At 40.8% G+C, this 22,334-nt stretch overlaps 1 protein-coding gene and 1 long non-coding RNA gene across 2 annotated transcripts in view; one reads left to right on the top strand and one right to left on the bottom strand.

The window, feature by feature from the left end:
- The window catches only part of DNAJC1 (DnaJ heat shock protein family (Hsp40) member C1), a 106,839-nt gene extending 104,697 nt beyond the window's left edge, over nucleotides 1-2,142 (bottom strand). The window contains exon 1 of the mRNA XM_005480465.4: nucleotides 1,797-2,142. Coding sequence (XP_005480522.2) covers nucleotides 1,797-1,961 — 165 coding nt within the window. The 5' untranslated portion in view covers nucleotides 1,962-2,142. The remainder of the gene's footprint in view (nucleotides 1-1,796) is intronic.
- LOC141728191 (uncharacterized) lies at nucleotides 1,665-21,684 on the top strand. Its single transcript, XR_012578993.1, has 4 exons — nucleotides 1,665-1,730; nucleotides 5,329-5,479; nucleotides 12,392-12,530; nucleotides 21,348-21,684. It is a non-coding gene; the product is annotated as an uncharacterized LOC141728191 (long non-coding RNA).
- The last annotated feature ends 650 nt before the right edge of the window (nucleotides 21,685-22,334 follow it).

Genomic DNA, 22,334 nt, shown 5'->3' with positions numbered 1-22,334 from the left:
TACAGATTCCTGTAGAAGCTCAACTCCGAACACTGCATACTCCATTATTCCACTCACAGGTTTACTTTGCTGCATGTGTACATTTCCAGTCTTGGCTATAATGACAATATGAGTTACCTCTTTAAAGAAAAGTACACTTTAAACAAAAAAAACCCAAAAAACTCTGTTTCATTTGTGTTGCACTCCCACCAACTTTTTCCTCGCTCCCACACTGCAAGTGATACAAGTTTGCCATTATGATTAGGAGTAAAAATGTGAACTAGAAGAATATTTGCTTGTTAAAATTAACATTTTGCTAAACATACACGGCAAGGTAGAGATTTGGCCCTAGAAGAAAGGACTGTGGAAGATGTTAACAAAGAGTTGCATATCAGACCTGAACATCACTAACAGAAACTAAGTTTTGCATACCTACATTATCTAACACTAAAATTTTCTTTGAGAATTAACACGTAGATTTTTAGGGTCTTGAAAATGAAACATGAATAGCAGTGCTTGCTGGGTTCTATAGTTGATGGCATTCCATAGCATTTAACACTGGGTGCTTAAGGAGGACTCAAGGAAAGAAAGAGATAAAACAGAGTCAGAGCAATCACAGCCAGCAGTTCCCAAAACTGGACACTTATACATTGCAGACATCTTCCCTCTCCTTTTAGACACAGCCTTAGTGAAATGCACCTGAAAATACAGTCTTTACTCTCAAAACCTACAAGAACTACATCAGAATAAACGTCAAAGTTGGCAGGGAAGCCATTTAAATAGGATCAATCCCCAGAATACAGCACTGGAGAGAGAAGTTATTAGGGGTACAGAATGCACTAGGAGACAGAGAAAGGCCAAAATGTCTTTTAGAGATTCTGGGTAAAGTAGCAGCATATAAAGAATTGTGTATTTCATTATTGAGGAAAAAAACACTGATTGGAAGAAAGTAAAAAAAGTGGTGAAGGTGCATGTAGAGACACTGAGTAGAGTCACACATAGAGCAGAGCATCTAGAGAAAAGAAAGGGCATCACAAGGGAGCCCAGAGAAGTGATACAAGCTGAAGATGCCAAGCAGCAATGAAACCAGCAACCACATCCAAGATGTACACACAAACCACGGGATAAAAGTGTTCCTAACAGGAGTTCCTGTCTTGACCACACTGGCATGAAAAATTAACTGAAGGTGCATAATAAATTCTAATGTTAGGTGTTACTTATCAGAGAGAGGTGAAAACCAATAACCAAGGTACATGGAAAGTAAACAAATATAACCATCTACAAGCCATTAACACAGCAAAGGGTCACAGTCTACCACATGGCACGGGTGAGAGAAAATACGAGCCGCAACACATGGTGATGCACGATCTTAAGATAAGGACACAGCGGCTATGCAGGAGGAAAAGGTGAGAAACTGCCATGCCGACGACATGAATGGGAAGTGTGAAAACCCCAGAAGCTACTTTTGTCTGGCTGTAGATGCATTTGGAGAAAATGAGATACGTTCAGAAAAGCAACAGGCAGTGGGAGCACACAAAGGTGTGGGAGAGGGTGACTGATTTCTGGTGGGGCAGGAAGGAGAAGCAGCAGAGCAGTACCTGAAGCAGAGCAGGGCCCCGCAGCGGGAGGGTGGAGGCTGGCAAGGGACAGGCGCGTTGCCCGGGGGCCAGGGCAGAGCAGGGTGACAGCGCCAGGCGAGGGCCGAGGGCCGGCGGGGGAGCCGGGCAGCTGCGCTGGGCTCAGGGGCACCGGTGAGCGGCGGGAACGGGGAACGGGCTAGGGCAGGGGGCGGCGGGCGGGCTCGGTCCCTCGCTCACCTGCTGCACCCCCAGGAAGTCGTAGAAGTTCCGCGGCACCTCCTCCACCAGGTCGAAGAGCTCCAGGTCGCCGCTGTCCCAGGCGCGGGCGCGGGGCGCAAGCAGCGCCAGCAGCGCCAGGAGCGGCAGCAGCCGAGGGCGCGGGGTGGGCCGCAGGCGGGCCATAACCCCCGCCTGCGGTGGCGGCACCGGAGCGCGGGCTGAGCGGGGACGTGCCCGGGGGGCTCCGGGGAGGCCGCGCTCGCCGCGGCGGCGGCCGCTCCGCTCTGAGGGGACGCGCGAGGCCCGGCCCGGCCCCGGCAGCGGCGGTCCCACGGCGGGGGAGGGGTGAGGGGGGGGGGCGCTCCCCGCCCGGCCAATCGCCGCCTCCGTGGCTCGTGACGTCACTAGCCCCGGCAACCGCCGGCGCTCGCGCAATGGAGAGGCTGGAGGGGGAAGGGCGCGAGCGGCTCCTGGCGCGAGCCCTGTGCGCGCGGACGCCCCGCCCCGCCCTTCCCCCGTCCCGCCGCCAACAGCGGGGACGGACACGGGGACAGGGAGACACACGGGGACACGGGGACACACGGGAACAGGGACACGGGGACAGGGACACAGGAACACATACGGGAAGGGCTCCGGTCCCTCGCGGCTGCCGCCTTGGCCGTGGAGCGCCGGTGCCTGCGGGGCCAGCGGTGCCCGCGAGGCCCCCCCGCGCCCTAAATCGTGTTTCGATTTTCTGTCTTCATTAACTCCTTAAGGGCGTGTGTGATTCCTGCAACCCACTGTACCCTAAAATCGCTCCACCCTGCTCTCAGTATCAACCCGATTTTTAAGGTGTTGTCCACGAACCTTTCGTTCTTCCCTAGCTTAAATGAATGTGCAATGTTTCACCTGGGACGCTAGATGAGAAATGAGATGGAAACTTAATGGCCAAACAACACAAATTATCAGCATTAAATCACTTTTCTCTGGCACGGGCAGACTCCTCGGCACACCCCATCTGTTTCGTCTCTCTCGAAACCAGACCTGGTTAATAACTCACTCTGGGAATCTTTTAAGAAAAGAGACATTCACTCTTCTGAAAAATATTAATGAACTAAATTTTAAAAAATAGGGTTTGCTTTAAGAAAAAAAAATCCCAGATGCCAATCTTATCTGCACCTGAATTCATTCACCTAAGCTACCATTTAGAGAACCACTGTACAGTAGAGTGCTTCCTTGGATGCTTCATGGGAATACCAGGATGTGGCTTTACAATACACTCTGCTCGGTTCTGAGTAAGGAGCTGAACCAACACAACCATTATCAATTTTCCAACTCATAAAGTATAGAGTAGTCTTAGGTATTCTCTGCTATTGAAACTGTTCCCCTTTGTACAAACTATTTAAATATTAATTAGAGTGATATTTAAACTCATGTTTCCATATCCCATATGTATGCCCACTGGGCTTTTAGGATCACAATTCTGCCTCCGGCTCTGCTTTCTGAAGAGTCCTAAACCCATTTGGCAGGAAATTATAATTTAGCCAACAGTGCCTTATATAGACCCTTTTAACTTACCCTCCACAAAAAGGTGCACTTAACTGTTCATTCTTATAATCTTAAAAAAGGTTCCTCCCACTTGATCAAAAAGCCAAAAGAAAAAGTCCTTTTATAGAGAATGACAAAGTCATGGGCTCATTAATTTATCAGCTGCTTTGTTTGGCTGGAGCAACTGAACCTGGTATAGAAAAATTTCTTCCCACATCCTTATTTGTTAATCTGTTCCGTTTTGCCTGCCAGTATCCACAGTGTAAATTTGTTGCCCTGTAAATAATGTATATTTACATTTTCCTTCCTTTCGAATCTCAAGGTTTATTGCACAAAAATACCACCTTTGGATTCAAAACATTACCTACTCACATGGTGGTAGAACAAAGTTTAAAAATGCAAAGTATCCTTAGAAACCAGGGGCAAATAAAGAGTTCAATAAGGTAGCATTATTTCTATACCAGGTGGAAGATTTTTTAAAATGTGAGATTAGTGATATTTCATTCCCCTTAACAGATACTTCCAAATTCTCCTTTCCTTCTGACTTGTTCTGTATTTTTCATATCTACTTGCTCTTGCCTCATTAGCTTCTAAGCCTCCTTAGTGAAGTTGATGTAGTGTGATGATGAACCTTGAAGAGAAGCATTTGTTATTTTGATCTTATTTTTTGGCATTTGAAATTTGTTATGAAAAATTACTCCTTTCAAAACCCACCTCTGGCTGCTCTTGCTGAAATTGTTAAAAAAGCCTTCAAAAAACCTGATAAAAACAAGTCACTTATTCCATACTACTGAGACCAGGGAAACCTGTCCTAACACTGATCACAAATTGCAGGTGGCTTGTGGTACCATTGCTTCTGAGAACACAGCAGATAATGGCTATTTTGAAAGAAATACCTCAGAATTCTTCAGATAAATTATGGCTTTTTTTAGTCAAGAGGAATGTGAATTTGGAAAGAATAATAGGGAAAAAATGTGCTAATGTTAATGGGATTATGATTACCTAAAATACATATTTAAGAGATCTCTTAATTTAAGTTAGCACAGTTAAATTATTCCAATTGATTTTAACAGTGGGAGAAATTTGAAACTCATTTTTATTCTGCTCCTTAAACCATTGGAACAGAAGGCCTAATCCTGCACAGAACATTTCCAAAAGGGATTTTTAAGAAACTCTACACTATGAGATTAGTTTAAATGTTTCCATTAAAACGGTTCTGTACTCCAAGCATAAATACTGAAATTTTGGGAAGAAAATGCTGAAAATACTATTAAAATGCTATAAGTGCTCCCATAATAATGAAATCTCCTTCAGTTTTCTTCTTTAAAGTCATGAGAGTAATGAAGAGTACTTCCCTCTTCTCCAGCACTTCAATTAAAGTCACATTAGGCCTCCCCAATGTAAAAAAAAAAAATCAGTTAAAATACAAGTCAATTCTCTCTTGTTTTCAGAGAAATATTTAAAATATAGAACAAACATAATAAAATTCAGCAATGCTTGGCCTTTCTATGAGCCTGCAGCTACATGTGAGACATCACAGGCAGTTGAGTTGGGAGACTGGTGAAGATTTAAATCTCACTATTGCAAACTCTGACACAAAGGTAGAGCGGAAAGTAAAAGATTACACATGGCTTTTTCATCATTGTCTAAAATTACTCCTGCTGGGAGGTATTAGTATTTTTTTCCTGTGACTCAGCCGTGACATTTAAATTGCTAGAAGATCAGAGAAGAGTTTTTAATCCTGTGTGTAGGCTCTGCAGCTGGGCAGCTCCTTTCACTGAAGGATGCAGAGTGCTATGAAGGCAAGGATAGCCTTTCCTTTCTGTGCCCCAAATTTGCCTGCACATGCAGACAGGTGCCACAGAAACAGGTCCACTTGGTCACAAAGCTCTACTTTACAAAGCATGAGGGAAAGAAGCATATAGAGAAATAATTTGTTTAAATAAATCTCTGTTCTGACACTAATTGACAGCAGCACCCAAGGCCCAAGGCATGAACAAGTTATTATTAACGTTTTTAACAGCGCTGAAAGACCAACATGCCTCATGAGCCCAGTAGGATTCACACGATCATATTGTGAATAGCTGAAGAGCCTGCCATCTCGGTGTCTCAAATGAATAGCAGACGTCTGGGGGAAAGATCTTATTAAAGGACCACCCCTTTTCTTCCTAAAGGTAAAGCCTTATCTCCAGCAATTGGAGAGCCTGACTGCTCTGCGGTCTATTCCAGTTCTCCCTTCCGGCTGGTTAGCATAGGTGCTCGGCATGGTTTTGGGCATGGTTTTGGACATGGTTTTGGGCATGGTTTTGGGCATGTTTTTTTTTTGCATGGTTTGGTGCACGGTTTTGTGCAGTCACAGGGCACAGGGAACCTCTCTCTGCTCACAAAGCTGGCTCAGGAGTTCCCTGCGCCCTCCCCCCAGCCCAGGCGCTGCCCCCCACCTTTGCGCCTCCGCTCGCTGCTTCCTCAGCCGCGCTCATTCAACTCCTGTGGGCCACGTTAGAAGTCAAATGGGTGAGATGATCCCGCTTAAAAAAAAAAAATACAAAAACCCCAAAAAACAAACGAAAACCCCCCAAAACCACAACACAAAACTGCTCCCGCACACGCGCGTACACCCGCACAGAAAGACTCAGATGTTTCCCTGGTCCAGTTCACAGCCCAACCCACGAACAGCTGCACTCGCACAATCACGGGGACGGCGAGCCAGAACGAGAGGGCAGAGCAGGCAGGAAACAGCCCCGCTTAAAGCGGCTTTTCCCCCGGCCAAAACCCCGCAGCACAACCGGAGCCGGAGCAGCTCCCCCGGCAGCAGGGCAGGTTAGGGCAGAGCGCAGGCAGGAATTGTCACATCCCAGCTGGCAGGAATTGTCACATCCCAGCTGGCAGGAACGCCGCCCCGGAAGAGAAGGCGGCTGTGCTGCCGAAGCGGCGGGGCAGCAGCAGCAGCAGCAGCAGCCCTGCTCCGAGCGGTGCCGCAGCGCTCCGAACCCATAGGCGACTGGCCTGGCTATTGCCTTTTTAAGGATTTTTTTTCTGAAGTCAGAGCATTTTGCAGATGCAGTTTAGCGTTTAGCCGCGCGATCAGGCGAATGGAATGGAGACGGAGAGAAGATGACATGTAGTGTGGCAGTGGGAAAAGAAGGACAGTGGGGACACTTTATAGCAACCCAGCCCACGGAAAGATTTGTAAGGAATATGCTGTTTGTGTACACCAGCTGATACCTTAGGTCAGACGTAACACAAAGTAATGAGAAAGAAATGTGGGAATGGGAAGAGAAGCAAAAGCAACAGAGATAAAAACAGAAAGCTATTGCAGTCCATCAGACATGAAAGAATATTATTTAGGAAATAGCCCATTTGTGCCTGGTCTGGGCGGCTCAGCCGTCTCTTTTAGCTACATTGCTCTTAGTTTTTTTCTTTTTCTTCATGTTACATCATTTGTGCCAAAACCCAATAGTGCCTGCTGGGTATGCCATACCTTTGATGCTATTTTCCAAACGCTAAAACTACTTGAAGCCACATTACCATCATACAAGATATGGTAATACACTCAGATCATCTTCATATGAGCCATATCCTTAGGAGCCATATCCTAATAGTGTAAAGCCAACATGTGAAAGCCCTGATCATTATAAATGGCCTTTTCCCAACATAAATGTATAATGTTTTGCTGCATGACATGACAATAGTCTGTCATTAAATTTTAATATGTATTTTTTCTGAAGAAGAACATCAACATGGGTAAGCACTCTCAAGGAGAAGTTTTAGAGGCACAATAATTAAAAGATAGAACAAAATCAGTGATTAGAAGGCTAATGGCATATTTTTAAACAGCGTGTTCTTGATACTTTTCAAAATTATCTGTGGCTAAAATTGCAAGTGGGTGACTACCAGTGTTAATTTTGTTATTACTATTCCAAGAATGACATGCTGGTAGTCTATTCCCAGATGGAGATGCTCAGCATATGCAAGCAGAAAATCCTTAGACAACTTTGAGAAATATGTAATGCTATTTTAAAAGTTTTTATTCAGGGAATGTTATTCTAGTGGCACAGAATGGGAGCTCTCAATGTATGGACAACATACAGAGATGGGCAAATGTAAAGATGCTGTTTTGATGAATATAATTTCCATTGTTCATTTCCAGTAAGAACGGTGGAAATTAGGGATTCTCAAGACTACATTACATTCCTAAGACATTTGTGTTAACCCCCCCCCAAAAAAAGCAAAGTAAAAGACATAATTTTAAAGTATTGAAGGTTTCATGCAGTTTTCAAACTATTTTAAATCCATTCTACAGTGTCTATCAAAGATTGATGGAGCTTGCTCATAATAGGATTTTTTCTAATTATGTTTGACACATTAAGTGTTGCTTAGCAGTGTATTATTACTTGTATTCAATGAAGCAATTAGCATTTATTTTTCATTTCAAGTGAATTTTCCTAAAAGTGTTTTGTAATATTTTTCAAAATTAATTCACCACCAGGGGGCAAAGAACTATTTCTCCGGAGGGAACGTTTTTATATTGGTTTTATAAATGCGTGACCCTTTCAAGGTCCTTTTCTACTTCGCAGTAATTGCAGAAGTGATTAAAAACAAAAATGTGTGCAGACCTAAAAATACATCAGAGGGGCATCTTTACCATTTTTGCCAACTCTGAGTGCTCTGAGGTTAAGATAATTGTTGGGAGGGAGAGCAAGCTGGAAGACCAGAAGAGGTGCTACAAGATGGCTGTGATGTGAGCTCTGCTCTGTGCACGTTCTGTGCCTCTGTCAGGGACACGCGGTGCTGTGTCTTGGGCAGAAAGAAATGTCAACCATCTAGGCACTAAACCAGGTAACAAACAACTCAGCATTGTACACACTATCGTAACACTTATCACAGAATCATGCTGATTTTAATTCCCTGCTCAGTTCTGTCAGCACTTTGTTTCTGCTTGCTCCCTCTTATTTGTTACTTTGCCAGAGATGAGCTGATGTTAGGAATAATTTAAAATATAATTTGATTTTGCAAATGAAAAAACGTTTAAAATCACCTGGAATTTTTTCTGTGAAGATCATACAATTCCATTTGTCAGTACATAACACTAATTTCCCATTTATTAATGTGGTAGCTATGTATGTTAGTGGCATTTCCTAAGGAGCCCTCCCAAGAAAGGAGCTAGCACCATAAAATATTGGAGAAAAGAAAGAAAACCAGGTAAATCCAAAACCAAAACCACCATAAAATAAACTAGTATGACCATGCATAGAGAGTCTGTGCAACCAGCAGCACAACATGCCAACAGTGTAACAGAAGAGCCTGTTACAGCAAACTCATGTAGGAATTAATCATGGACAGCATTTGGTTTGTGGGATATCTTTTCAATAAAATGATTGAGTCCATTTGGAGAGGAAACTGAAAGCTGTGATGGATGAACATAGAATACACTATTTACTCAAAACTGCTGTTTCCTTACCATTGGGGTTTTTTAGATGGTAGATTGCTGTCCTGTTCAAAATTGAGGATAATGCTTTGAAATTTGCTCAGGATGTTCAAAATATTTCCTTCATAAAATAAAGTTAAATTTCAAGTTAAGATATTTTTCACACTTCAGGATTGCATCAACAAAGTAGTCATACTCTGATCACCCAGTGCAAAACCAGCAGAACTAACTAAATATAGGAAGACCATTAATATGATGCATGTGTACAAGTGCCTTTCTAACAAAGATCCTATTTAAATTCTTCAAATTCCCCTTTAAATTTAGCAGTGAACTTAATTGTGACTGAAAAAAAAAACATCCATTGAGTTCTCATCCACAAAATTCCCATATATACAGATACAGAAAAGTAATTCCTAGGAAGACCAGCCTGGATTGAATAATCACAGCTATACAGCAGAAAAAGTACATTAGTAGAAACCAATATAAAGAAATGAGGTTTGATTATTCCATGGTTATATTCACCAAAGGGCAGCTTTGAAATCCTACCCACAGCTACAAATGCAAACACATATCTGCTAAAATAAGGCATTATAATGTCTGGTACAGCTTTTCTTACATTTGTATCACGTCAAGTAAAGATATATTTACTTCATGATTCACTCGCTTTTATTAAATTAAAAGTTCAGTGTTAAACATGCCACAGCATCTTGCTGGTGGTGGATTTTATTTGTGATTTCTTCAAATCACATAAATGGCCAAAATCCTTCCTCTGCCTGCACAGTTGTGATTTCCATTTGCTCTCAAGGAATACATTTCAGAAAATAGAGCCAGGCATGTTACTCTTATTACCAAACATTATTTTCAGAAAAACAAATTACTGTCCAAAGCACTTTCTTTGCCAAAATTCTGCAAGGTAATTTCTCACAAAATCCCATTAGCCAATACAATATCTCTAGTAAACAGTCTTTAACAGAGCTTTAACAGCTCTCACCCCCATGGGGATTTTGTTGTCCTTGTTGTGACTAGATTTTGCTGTGATATGAGTTTTATTCACAGACTAAAACAATAGCAAAGAAAAAATAAAGATTTCTCATATCAAGAACCTGTCATTGAAGACAAAAGGTGCCCTAAATGTGGAGAACCCAGATGGTCCAGATCTGATGAGAAGTGGCTCATTTCTGGAGCTCTGTTGAAGCAACACATTTTTAGATAAAGCAGGACTGCTGTTAATAGTAATTTACAATCTCCTTAAACATTATTTTTTCTTAAAATTTTTGACTTTTAAATTCTAAAACCTAAATAACTGAGCTTCTCTCACTGTTAACCTTTTTCCAGAATCACTTCAGTCATGTAGAAATATTTCATGTTCTGTCTGTGCCCTTAAATCACTTTTTCTTCCTCCACTATTTGCATTCTTTCTCACCTCCCCTGTATCTGCTGTATTGTGCTAGCAAATAAATATTAAATATATTGTACTCATTTAGGTCTTAACTAGGCATTCAACTCACATAACAAATACTTCTGTGGGCAAATATTAGACAAGGAATATGTAATATAGAGTGTTATTTAGCAAAATATATTTAATGAATTCTATCAAGTGAGAGGTATAAATATTGACTTCTCCTCCATGTGGCATGTACAGGAAGAAATCACTTAATGGATGCTCTTGGTACATATTTCTGGTCACTGGTAGGATCAGGAGGAGGCTTGCAGAGCACAGAGTAGGAACCTACACAATGGTATTATCTGGATCCACTGTTATGTAAGGAGTACTAATGAGTTACACCTTCAACACAAAGTATCAAAAAGTTACAAGACAAAAAACCCCTATTTAGCATCTCACCAATGGTATGGCAATCCTCCCAACATCAAATCTGTGAAAACTGGGAAAAGCAACCACCCTTAAAAGCTGTGCTAATGGAAGTGGTTAAATTACAGATCCACTAATTTGTTTCCCTTGTGTTGCAGAGGGCAAGCAAATACTTTCTCCTTTCTTGAACCACAATGCAAGCTTCAAAACTCTCTTTTATCCTGCAAATAAAAAGGAATTTTATGTCCCTTGCATGCATGTAGGATATCCTTGAATATAAATATTAATGTCAAAGAACAGCCCACTTGTCCTTATTCCACTTATCCATGATTTGCTTTTATAGTCAAATTATGTTTTTCATCTTTTCTTTTGTTGCAAAATATTTTTAAAACAATAAACAAACACTAGGCTAGTGGAATTTTAATCAGTGCTAGATCCAAGTGCTTTTACCTCTGTCTACAGGCCAGTTAAGGGCTCCATTATATCACTTAAGCACCATTTAAGCTGAATCAGTGATTTATTCTTGCAGCACTTTAGAGGAAGGGGCAGAAGAAAATTTTCCTGCAGGACCAACTTGCATCACATGTCAGTGAAGGATCATTTATGCCACCAGGCATCACTGGCTGCAGTCCTGTGGAGCCCAGGGCTGGAGATGGTCAGGGTAAAGCAGGAGGGTCCAGCTGCCAGCAGTGCATGTGCACAGTGTCCCAGCTGGCAGCAGTGCATGTGCAACTGTCCCAGCTGGTAGCAGTGCATGGGCACACTGTCCCAGCTGGCTGCAGTGCATGTGCACACTGTCCCAGCTGCCAGCAGTGCATGTGCAACTGTCCCAGCTGGTAGCAGTGCATGGGCACACTGTCCCAGCTGGCTGCAGTGCATGTGCACACTGTCCCAGCTGCCAGCAGTGCATGTGTACAGTGTCCCAGCTGGCAGCAGTGCATGGGCACACTGTCCCAGCTGGCTGCAGTGCATGTGTACAGTGTCCCAGTTGCCAGCAGTGCATGTGCACACTGGGCACAGGACTAAAATTCACCAAAATGACAGTACCTCCATAACTACAGTACTTCCTGCAGTGCCAAAATCCCATCATCTCTGCAGTCATTTTAAAGTACAGGAATATTGAAAACAAAACCAATCCAGAAAGAGGCACAAGTGCAGCAATAGGTCCCTCCTGAGCAGCAATTTCTGTGTGACTTTATAGAAAATGTTAAATACAGTTGTAATCAGAAACCTACCGCTGTTGTTGCTCCATAGCTCACTGTTGAAGATAACAGCCTGTTAATTTACATTAAAAAACATATTTGTCTTATGGAAAAGAATATTCAGTGAACATTAACAACAGTGAGTACAGGACAGCACCATACACAGACACACCAAATCTTCCATATTAAGGACTGTACAAAATAGCAATGGCAGTCAAAGTCACTGTAAAATGGTGGTCATTATGCTCTCCTGGCTATTGTTTAATTATGCCTCAGTTATTGTGTGGTTGATTCTATCACTCTTTTACCCATATTTTTGAAGGCTGTCTCCTGAAACTGCACCCCACTCCAGAAAATCCTGGATACACCATCAATCTACATGCCTGTTAATAGAATGATCTCAGCCTAAAAGGAAGGGAATCAGACTGGTCAGTTTAAATGTCTAAATTGCCTTTAGCCATCAGCTCTCTCATCCAGAGAGCTGTAATTACCATGAAACACCCAGGGAGGCACTTACCATTGTTGCTTTCTTTTTGTACTAGTCTGTTACATTTGGAGTTATGACAGATTATACTAGTTACCATAAAGTAGTATTTCCCAAGTGAAAAGACTCTTCACAAACTATTGTCTTTCCTTCTGTTTTCAGTTTTGCCAGTAAGAGACAAAAACATTTGTTAGAAGGAGAAAGAAGCAGCATAAAGATTTATTTTGGAAAGAAGATTCTGTAGCTGTGGAATAAGCAAATTGGATCTTACTGTTTTCTGGTTACATTTTGCCTTTTCACAGTAAGTAAAACAAAATGGTGGTTTCTCAGTTATTATGATTTTAGAAATACAGTATTTAATTAAATCTTTTTGTAGTAATGTTTTTTACCTGCACTCTTTGTGTTTCTTGTAGATCTGAGGCTTGCCAAGTTTCACTCAATTAGAAAGAGATCAGTCATTCCAGAACTGAAAGCAGTTTTCTGGAATATCTCCATGAAAAACAACATTGAATAACTTAACTAGATGTAAGAACTTCTAAATAGTAAGGCAATACAAGCCAATTTTTAATCTTGGTCTTTTATAAATATACCATTTCATTCCTTCCTCATTTAACTTCAGAGACAGTCTTAAGTACATAACACCTCTGAACATTAAATAACACTCACAGTAAAAGGCACTTTAAGAAGAATTTTGGTCTGAATTAGCTTTTCCTACACTCAGTCAGTGCTGAGCACCTGATGGAGTAAAGCATGTGGATCTTTCCCCAGCATGAGTTTCTCTTTAGTTATGATAATGATTTATGGTACCTCTGAGTCCTGATTTGGAGCTAAAGAGTGTAAAGGATATCTTAGAGAAACCAGTAAAAACTGCACTATGCATCTGACTTTCCAGAAAAAACCTAGAGAACTGAGCAAAGCAGAACAACTTTTTTCTATTCCTGAGAAGATTAAAAAGTGGCCTAAAACATCCTGGGCTCAGATGCACCATATTAGACCAATAGCCTATGTGCAGGTGAGAAAGAGCAAGACAGCTGTTCCACAGCACTAAATAAATGAAGAGTTTTCTTCAGTTACAGAAAGATAAAGCTGCAGAGGGATTGGTTTACTCTAAGAAATCAAAAAGGAGATGTGTGATGCTTTGTATGTATTAACCTGTAAATCCATAAAGAGATGCAATTGCGAAACAAAACTGAAGGCTCTAGAGAGAAGTCCACAAAATACAGTCAGTAGATTTGCAAGAAATCCCAGTGAAGACTGCACAAAGGCTTGAAATAAAATATAGACCCAAGCAGCCCCTGGGCAAATCCATTATATTTAATTTTATTTTGTATAGTAAAACAATTCTGCAAAAGTCTGTGGATAACAGCTGGAGAAAGACAAAGAAGAGCTAGAAAGAATCAATTGTAGCAGAAATTTTGCAAGAGCAAAGACTGGATTATCACTTTGAAAAGACTACATATGATTTACATTTGGACACCATACACAAGCTATACTATATTTGAAGTACCAGAAATACTTCTGAAATGAAATTCTAATTATATTGAGTACAAACAAGCAAAGCTCATCTCATAGGAGTTGTGCTGTGGGGAATGTGAACTGCAAGCCTAGGCAAGGCAAAATTTAGAAAATCTAATACTTGCAGTGGCTTCAAAAATGAAACACTGTATCTTTTTTAGGACTGGAAATGTCAGATACTGGATGATAATGCAAATTATGAAGAAAAACACAAGTCCAGAAAGCAAAAAACATAAAGTGAAGGTAGAACATAATGAAATGGAATAGAGAAGTAACAGAGGAGAGGTAGCTTATCTGTATCCTTGTCTTTGAGATGTGGCTGCTTGTCACTCATACCCAAACAGAGTTAGGCAGACAATTTATGTCTTGGAGCAAGAGACACAGTATCAAAGTTATGCCAGAGAGCTCCATCCTGCGATCATGTAGCTGATGGAAGTCACTCTCCAAGAGAGAATGCTGAGACTGCTTAGGAAGGTATTTAGAATGAGTGTAAAGCACAAACTCTAAACGATGCACATGCCTGTCTGTTAATAAAGGCTACCATCTCTTTTTACTCCCCTGACTGAAATAACTGTGAGGTTGATTTCACTGAGAAACGAAGAATGGAGAAAGATTTGGAAGGTGTACTACCAAATATATGAAAACCATCTCACCTGACAAGGAGGGCCAAGCCCTGATTGGAAAAAACTTAATGGAGTTTCAAGAGCATTCAGCAAATCCAAGTGGAAAATCCTTCACTTGTCAACATAATGTGGGTATGACAATGGGGGCAATTTCAAACAAGCTAATCAAAACATCCTGTCCTATAAATCATCAGCACACATCAGCATACTTGCTGCTGGGATCTCCACTGGTGTTTATCAGGGTATCACTGAGCAGAATAAACAGGTAAACCATAATCCAGAGAGCCATTGCCTGCTGCTGGCTAAAGGCAAGCTCAGCACTAGGAGGCCGTGGCACTGGAACCAGCTCAGGTGTAGCACAGAAATGGGAGAGTAGCCATGGAAGAATAACCACAATGGTATATTGTCTGACCTACTGGATGACTACAGTCATGAAGGAAACTTTTGTGAACAAATGCTCCTCTAACTGACAAATCAAGAAGCTGTCTAACAAGAACTGTAGAGATGAATGAGCTCCAGGGCAGAAAGACTGATTTTTGCAATGGATAATGAAGGCATAGGAGAAAACCTCTGGCAGGGGGCACAGGATATTCACCAAGCTGATTAGGTGAGCATCTCTAAAAGACATAATTTATCATTATGTATTAAAGAAACACCTATAAATTAGTGACAGGCTGAGGGGACATGGTCTACACAAGGAACAAGTAAATTTTAAGTCCATACAAAATCCCTCTGACCATGCTAGGTGGAGGACTAAAGTTGTAAAAAAGCTCTCTCATCATTAAAATGAGTGAGACACTTTCAGTGTGCTCTTCTGTCTCAAAGAACACTGAGGAATCAGAACTGTTTCAAAAGGACAGGTCAGTGTTTAAGAAACCTGTGATCTTTGCTTTGTGCTTTTGCTTATGGAGTTGGGAGTTTGTCCAGAAATATCTAACAAAACATTGGAAAGCCTTCTTGCCTTCCACTGAAGATAAGGAACAGATTACAAGTCTGATTGAGTCTTCTGATTTCTCTTCTGCAGTGAAAAGGAAGTTATAAGGTAAACGCTGTTGAATCAAAGACCAAATCTCATAATAATATGAAGGAAAACCTCAGGACACAAACAGAAGCTATTTGAAGAAGGAGTCAGTATCCAGGACCTATCTATGAGTGACTCTGGAAGGAGCAGAGTACCATTGTGGATCTCAAAAATGTGAGAGGAACAGCTGTTCTGGAGGGTCTCATGAGCTGCTGTTCCAAACCAGGGGGGCTCAGAAGACATGGCCTGAGCCAAAGGTGAAGAACCAACCTTTGTAGACCTACATCTGACCAAACCACATCTCAAGGGCCAGCAATCTCTTTGTCAAAAGCTTGTTTCTTCTTTCTGGTTGTAGACACATGAACCAGCCCAAGAGCTGTCGGCCAGCTCATTCTCTGGGCTGTTTGACTGTGGAACCCCTGGATTTGCTCATTGAGTGTTCTCAGAGATAACACCAGTGGTCCCCACATGGTCTGAATCCAACTTTGAACATCCTGCCAGGGATGTGCATTTCCTTACAGCATTTAAGGCAACAGCAGCCATCAGAATTGGAAAAACAGGTTCCCCAGGGAAAAGTCCAAGAATCTAAGGCACACTAAGGAAGCACGTAACAGCTGATGAAATTTTGGCCAAAAAGAAGCTGAAAATTGCCCAAAGTTTATGTCTACCTGTATTTATATTTGTGAGGAATGAAATTGCCCATTCTTCATATTATTTACATACAGATTCTGCCTACATATATACATCTATGTGTGTATATATACATTCTATAGAGGAGCTGTTTTTATTAATAATTCTATTTGTACAGAACTTTCACAAGGATCTGGGGTCTTGATCCAAATCAGATGGACTGCTAAGATGAGGCAACAAAATCCTTGGATGCTGAATGCCTGGAATGAGGATCGGGCTGCCTGTATTTGTGCATCTCCTAGCAGGATCATTTCGCTTCCTCATCAGTGCATGACAGTGCAGAGGCATACATAGACAGGTACTCAAAAAGGAAAGCCAAGTTCACAGCAAATTGACAAAACCATGGACACAGTAGGATCATAAAATACTCATAAGGTATGCCCAAGAGAAAGAAAGACCGCAGCCTGGTGCTGGAGACCAAAATGCTGAACACAACCTTTTCACATTGTAATCATCATTAGAAAATTGTATCAAAATTGTCAGTTCTTTATAAATATCAATAAGTATATTTAAGCAACCATGAGAACAGCATGTTATATCTATACAACAGCAAACAGAGGCTCACAAGGCATAGAGACAGTGCTTGTGACACACAGACTGCAGTAGGGTGAGACATATCCACAGTTTCTGATGGAAAAGAAGGAGGAAAATTAATACGATACTAAATTTACAAATTCCAAAGCAGAAGAGACTACCAATAAACCAGAGGATGATCAGCTAATATGAGGAGATGATTATGCACAGAAGAACACATGAAGTGTGAAACCATGTGGATGCTCACTCTACAACATTCAAGTGCAGGCTCCTTAAGATGGAGACCAAGCTGGCATCGGCTGAGCACTGCTGAAATACATTTCCTTCTTTTAGAGAGGGGAAAGATGTTTGGATGGCTGGCACTTTAAAGCTCTCAGCCCCCTGCTTTCAAACCGTAAGTTAGGGTCACTAGATGCCTGACAGAATGGGGGTATTTCTCTCACCCTTGCAGATTTCTCCCCCTCTCTGTGATACTTAACTTTCAATAAGAACTAAATTCTTCTCTCTTTCACTAGCACGTAAGAATATGGATTAAGTTGCAAAATTTAATACACCAAATAGATGAAAATGTCAGAGTTCACTTTCATATTTCTTTTCTCTTAGCTGTAAAATAGGGATAGTAAATGTAACAATACAGCTCATATGATTCATTAGGCTTCATTAAGATTTCCACAAATTGTATTTTTTAGCTACTGAGTGTTATTATTTTTATCTTTCGCTGATAAAGGGATTTAGAAGGCTTTTCAGGATATTTCTTATCACATTGGCCCTTTTTTTCTTAAACTCAGACATTCAGGAACTGATTCTTGAAAGCTCTGTATAATATCTGGGTTGATAAAGCACCTTGAGACTCCTCTAGGACAGTTGCAAGTGTTTTACGCCTGCACTACAATTAACATTTTTTTGTTTAAATTACAATACAATCCTAAATCCTACCCCCTCAGCTGAGAACCACAAATAGATTTGTGCAGATAAACTGGAGGGGCCTGCAATTTATGAGTCTAAATTCACATTCACTAGAAGCTGTATGTAAAGAACATTGTTAATGTTATGAAAGCAAATATTTGAGCATTAAGCATCAGAATTGGAACCAATTCCAGAATAACTTGCTTCCTGTTGACTTAACATTAATGTCTAGATACAAAAGTAGGAGTTTTGCACTAGTGACTTAGAGTTACTTTACAGGGCTTGTTCACCTGAATATTACAGTGCCCTCATGTATCAGCACAGATTTTTTAATTCTTTGTGAACACTTCTGCTTAATTCAACACACACACACACACCCATCAATGCCATGACAAGCCCACTGTATACCCTATAGATGCCTTTTCTCAAATAATTGAGTTTATTATTTTCATGCCAAAACGAACAGACTTGTGTAATTTATGCAGTGGAGTTTCCTTTTGTACACACTAATATTCTAGACTATGTGGACAATTTTAGGGCTTTAAATCACCAGAAGAACAACTAACAACTCTTTATGATACCACAAAATGACTGTATTGTGCTCTGGCTGTAAAAAGCTGATGTGAAAATTACAGCTGAGGTTTTACCTTGGTTGGGTTTTTTTCTTTTAATTTGTGTTTTCAGGCTAGTCTGAGATGGATTTTCACCATGACATAACAAGCAGTGACAGCGGTTGAACAGAACATTTCTTTACAATGAAAGTTTATATCCTTCAGTTTTGGCTAATTTCAGCTCAAGGAAGCTCCTTAGCAAAATAAAAATCACAATAATTTTTTGTTAAAATAAGTAAAAAAATATTATATATAAACATTTTATTAAATATTTTAACTCCTTTTTTCCTGCTTTCTTTGTACATTTTGATCTAGTAAAAGCCTTTCATAAAGGAAGCCCTAGCAGGCTACAGGGGTAAAATATTTTCCCTACTTAGTGGTTACTCTCTCAGCACTATCAGGCTGCATTATCAGTTACAGCTTCTCTTCCCCTGCTGTTTTTCAACCCTAAAATTTTCCCATTACAGAGCACCCAGCGTTGCTCTACGAACCACTCATATTCCCAATTAAGCTCTATGTCACACGCTTCAGCAGGTCTTAAATGATATACAGATGCCAGCTTGACCTTCTGCCCATCCTCTGCATGTGGGAGCACTGGGTGCATGGATTATAAAAAAAAATCACAAGGCCCTACAGTGCAGAGAACCTGACCCAGCCTTCCTCCCCAGCCCAGGCAGGAGGACCCTGAGCAAGCTCCTTGTATGCTCTCTCTTGGCATCCTACTAAAGGCACAAGGAAAGGGGCAGTGAACATTCAACAAATGGCTGTAAAAACATTTCCCAAGATTAAAGTTGCACTATAACATTCAAATCTATATGCCATTTTCTTTTATTTTATCTGTTCTTTTTTTTTTTTTTTTTTTTTTTTTTTTTTTTTGGCAGGGGGAGGGTGGAGAGAAATCAAATTGCCCCCCCCATCTGGGTTGCTGAGTAAAACCACCTTTTTGGTATTCTTGAATTTAGATTTTTTTCAAAATGCTGGTTTTTATCCCTAAATTTATAGGGCAAAGTAGATACTTCATTTAGATGAGCAGCTTTTGGGCATGAATGACAACAACTGTTCATATGGATTTTTATTATGCAGATTAAATACTCTCTAATTACACATAGTGGAATACTTCATAACAGTCTGCTGTGTTATGTCAATAATCCATTAAGATATGAATAGATGCTTGGTAAAACTTCTGCTGAAAGCAAATGAGCGTTTATAATCTTATTGGAGAAAGCACAACAATCCATTGACAGGAGCCCGATGGGATTGCAGGGACACAGTCTCATGAGCTGCTCTTGAAATCCAGAGAAAGGTCCTGTGATGCTGACAAACTGTAAATACTAAAGAAAGCACAGAACATCAAATCTAAACTTTTTTTTTTCTCTAGATTATTTTCTCATGCAAGTAGGAGCAGCTCCACTAAGCCCTGTGATGCTTCTCTCCTTCCCATAAACAAAAAAAGTTTAGACCTAATTTTCAGTGTTTTCTGTCTTCATCACATAGTTAACCATACAGAGATAACTTTGGAGATTCTCTCAGTTCAAAACTAGAGCAAGGACAGTTTGAGTCAGGAGATGATTCTGGAAGAGATGAGAAGGTATCAAAAGGTACCCATGCTCTCTTCCATGGTTTCACAGGATCATAGAATATCCTGAGTTGGAAGTGACCGCTAAGGATCACTAAAATTCATCTCTTGGCCCTGCACAGGACACCTCAAGAGTCACACCCTGTGCCTGAGAGCATTGTCCCAGCACTTCTGGAGCTCTGTCAGGCTTGATGCTGTGACCACTGCCATGGGGAGCTGTTCCACTGCCCAGACACTGTCAGGATGAAGAACCATTTCCTAATATCCAACCCAACCCTCCCCTGGCACAGCTTCATGTTCAGGTCAGGTCACCAGAGAGAAGAGAGCAGCATTTGCCCTTCTGCTTCTCCTCTGTGCCTGCTCTTGCCACCTCTCTGACACTCAAGCAGTCAGGGAAACTGGTTAAAAAGGGCCAGGAAGACTAAATAAGAAAGGACGGATGATATTCAAAAATCATGATGATCAGAAACAGGCATTTTAGAATACTGGTCTGAATCCAAAGCACAATGAGGTACAAAGCAAATAAATCAAATAGAAAGTTATTTGTAGTTTATATTGACTGACCCAAGAGCAGCAAGAGGTATTAACTTAAAAACACTTAAACTCATCAACTGCTACTAGAACTGTCCTGTAATATCCTTTGCAAACTGAGTATGCTGCATCTGCTTGTAGCTCCAGTGTGACTACAACACAGATGTGTCCCCCCTCCACGCCACAAAGTATTCTCCTTTCTCTCCAGAATCCTTTGTGGCTGTCATTGGAACTTCTAGGCATGCATTTTCCAACAAATGCATGCAGGGGAAGTTGTGCTTTCTCAACACTAACTGCTCTGAAGAGGCAGCAAGAAAATGCAGCATGTCCTGTCTGTGTCAACAGTGACTGGTGCAAGAGGAAGGAGCCACTTGGCTCAGGGCAGAGGGAGACAGTGGCTGGTAGACCTGGAACCAGCCAGACAAGAAACTTTGTCTGGAGAGCAGAAGGTCAAGACAAAATGGAGAATGGGAGGCAGGAGAATCTGGATTTAGAGAGTAGTTGGCTTTAGCCTGTGGGGAACATACTGATATTTGATGAAGAGCTACATGAAGAGGAGGGACTAAGTGCAATGTGGTTTTTCAGTGGTATCATTAATGAAGGCCTATCAGAAATACTAATGAAGTTTGCAGTCACAAGTAGTGCATTTCATTAAATCAAATGATGATGGTTTGGAGAACAAGGGGTTGGACAGACATACACTTCTTCAGGTCTTAAATAGAGCAATCATCAACATTAGGTACATGTGCTAAGATTTACTGGCCATGAGAGCCGAAACAGATACAAGCTCATAAGAAAGTGGAGTTATACAAAACCCCATTTGTGAATACAATAGGAACTTGATTTTTCAACCTCATTATTTCTATGTGTGTTATATACCTGTAATTCCTGTGTGATCCCCAGAACAGACCAGTGAGAATGCTTAGAGGATATCCCAACATTTCAAAGGAGCACATTTGGGATAGTTCTTTAAAAAGACCCTTTTTTTCTTTGATAAAGTCACTTAGTATATTGTGCAAAAATAGAAGGGGGAAGGAGATGATTTGTGTTTTGATCCATCATTTATTGGGTGCCTCACAGCTGGTAATACATGTCAATTGTATTTTATTAGTTGGAAACACACAGCAGTTGGCTGGATCTTTTCACTGGCATTAAGGTAGGTTACATTTCTGCTCTTACCTCATTAACCTGTATTGCTAGTGCTTTAGTTTACCAGGATAAAGTCTGTTGCTCTCCAATCCTGTGTTAGATTAAATAAGATGCTTTGTAGGTTGTCTAATTTCACTGTATTCCTCTCCTTAGCTCAGTACTGTAGTTTGTTACTCATTTTTGAATAAAGCAGCCTCCAGATGAAACAAAGCTTATTTACAATCTATTAGCAATAAAAGCATACACAAACAAAAAAAACCCCACAGGTTGCTTTTATTTGTCTTTTGATTTCCAAGTCTTTGGAGCATACATGAACATGGCTTGTAGCATTGTTCTGCAGGCAGGGACTTACTTCAAATTTAATTAAAGTTGGAATTCCCGCTGTAATCATATGAATTTAAGAGTTGGGGCTGTAAAAAAATTACTAAATATTTTCTGACTCTCAGCTGAATTGTGAGTTATCAACACTGAACTGCAGAGCTGCATGATTCACTGTGAAATTGATTTTATCACATGGTTCCACAATGCATCCTATGGGGTATTTTTTTCATATTTTCCCATGCATTTTTAATGCGTTGCCTGATCTTTGGGTACAAATTCCTTTCCCTTCAGCAAATTCTGACTTTCTAAACACCTGAGCAGTTTCAAACACCTGATATTTAATTTTCATCAGTCTTCTAGGGAAATATTTTTTCCTCTCACATGTGGATATCTTTCTGCCAAAATTATATAACTCTGAAGTACACTATTCAATCTCAAAACATGAGGAGTTGAAGGGCTAAAAGTTAGATCTCTGTCATTTTAGACAGAAGTAGATATAATCTTCTTCTAGAACTCAGTGCTTGCTTCTGTCACTGGCAAGACAGTAACAGGTATTCACCATTTAAATGTTTACACTTTCATTAGAAGAAGAGTCATATAAAGCTATTTTAGAACTGGTTTGTCTTCA

The sequence above is a fragment of the Zonotrichia albicollis genome, chromosome 1 (assembly GCF_047830755.1).
Source record: "Zonotrichia albicollis isolate bZonAlb1 chromosome 1, bZonAlb1.hap1, whole genome shotgun sequence".
Taxonomy (NCBI): Eukaryota; Metazoa; Chordata; class Aves; order Passeriformes; family Passerellidae; genus Zonotrichia; species Zonotrichia albicollis.
Note: the sequence above shows the minus strand (reverse complement) of the source record. Positions and strands in the feature narration are given on the sequence as shown.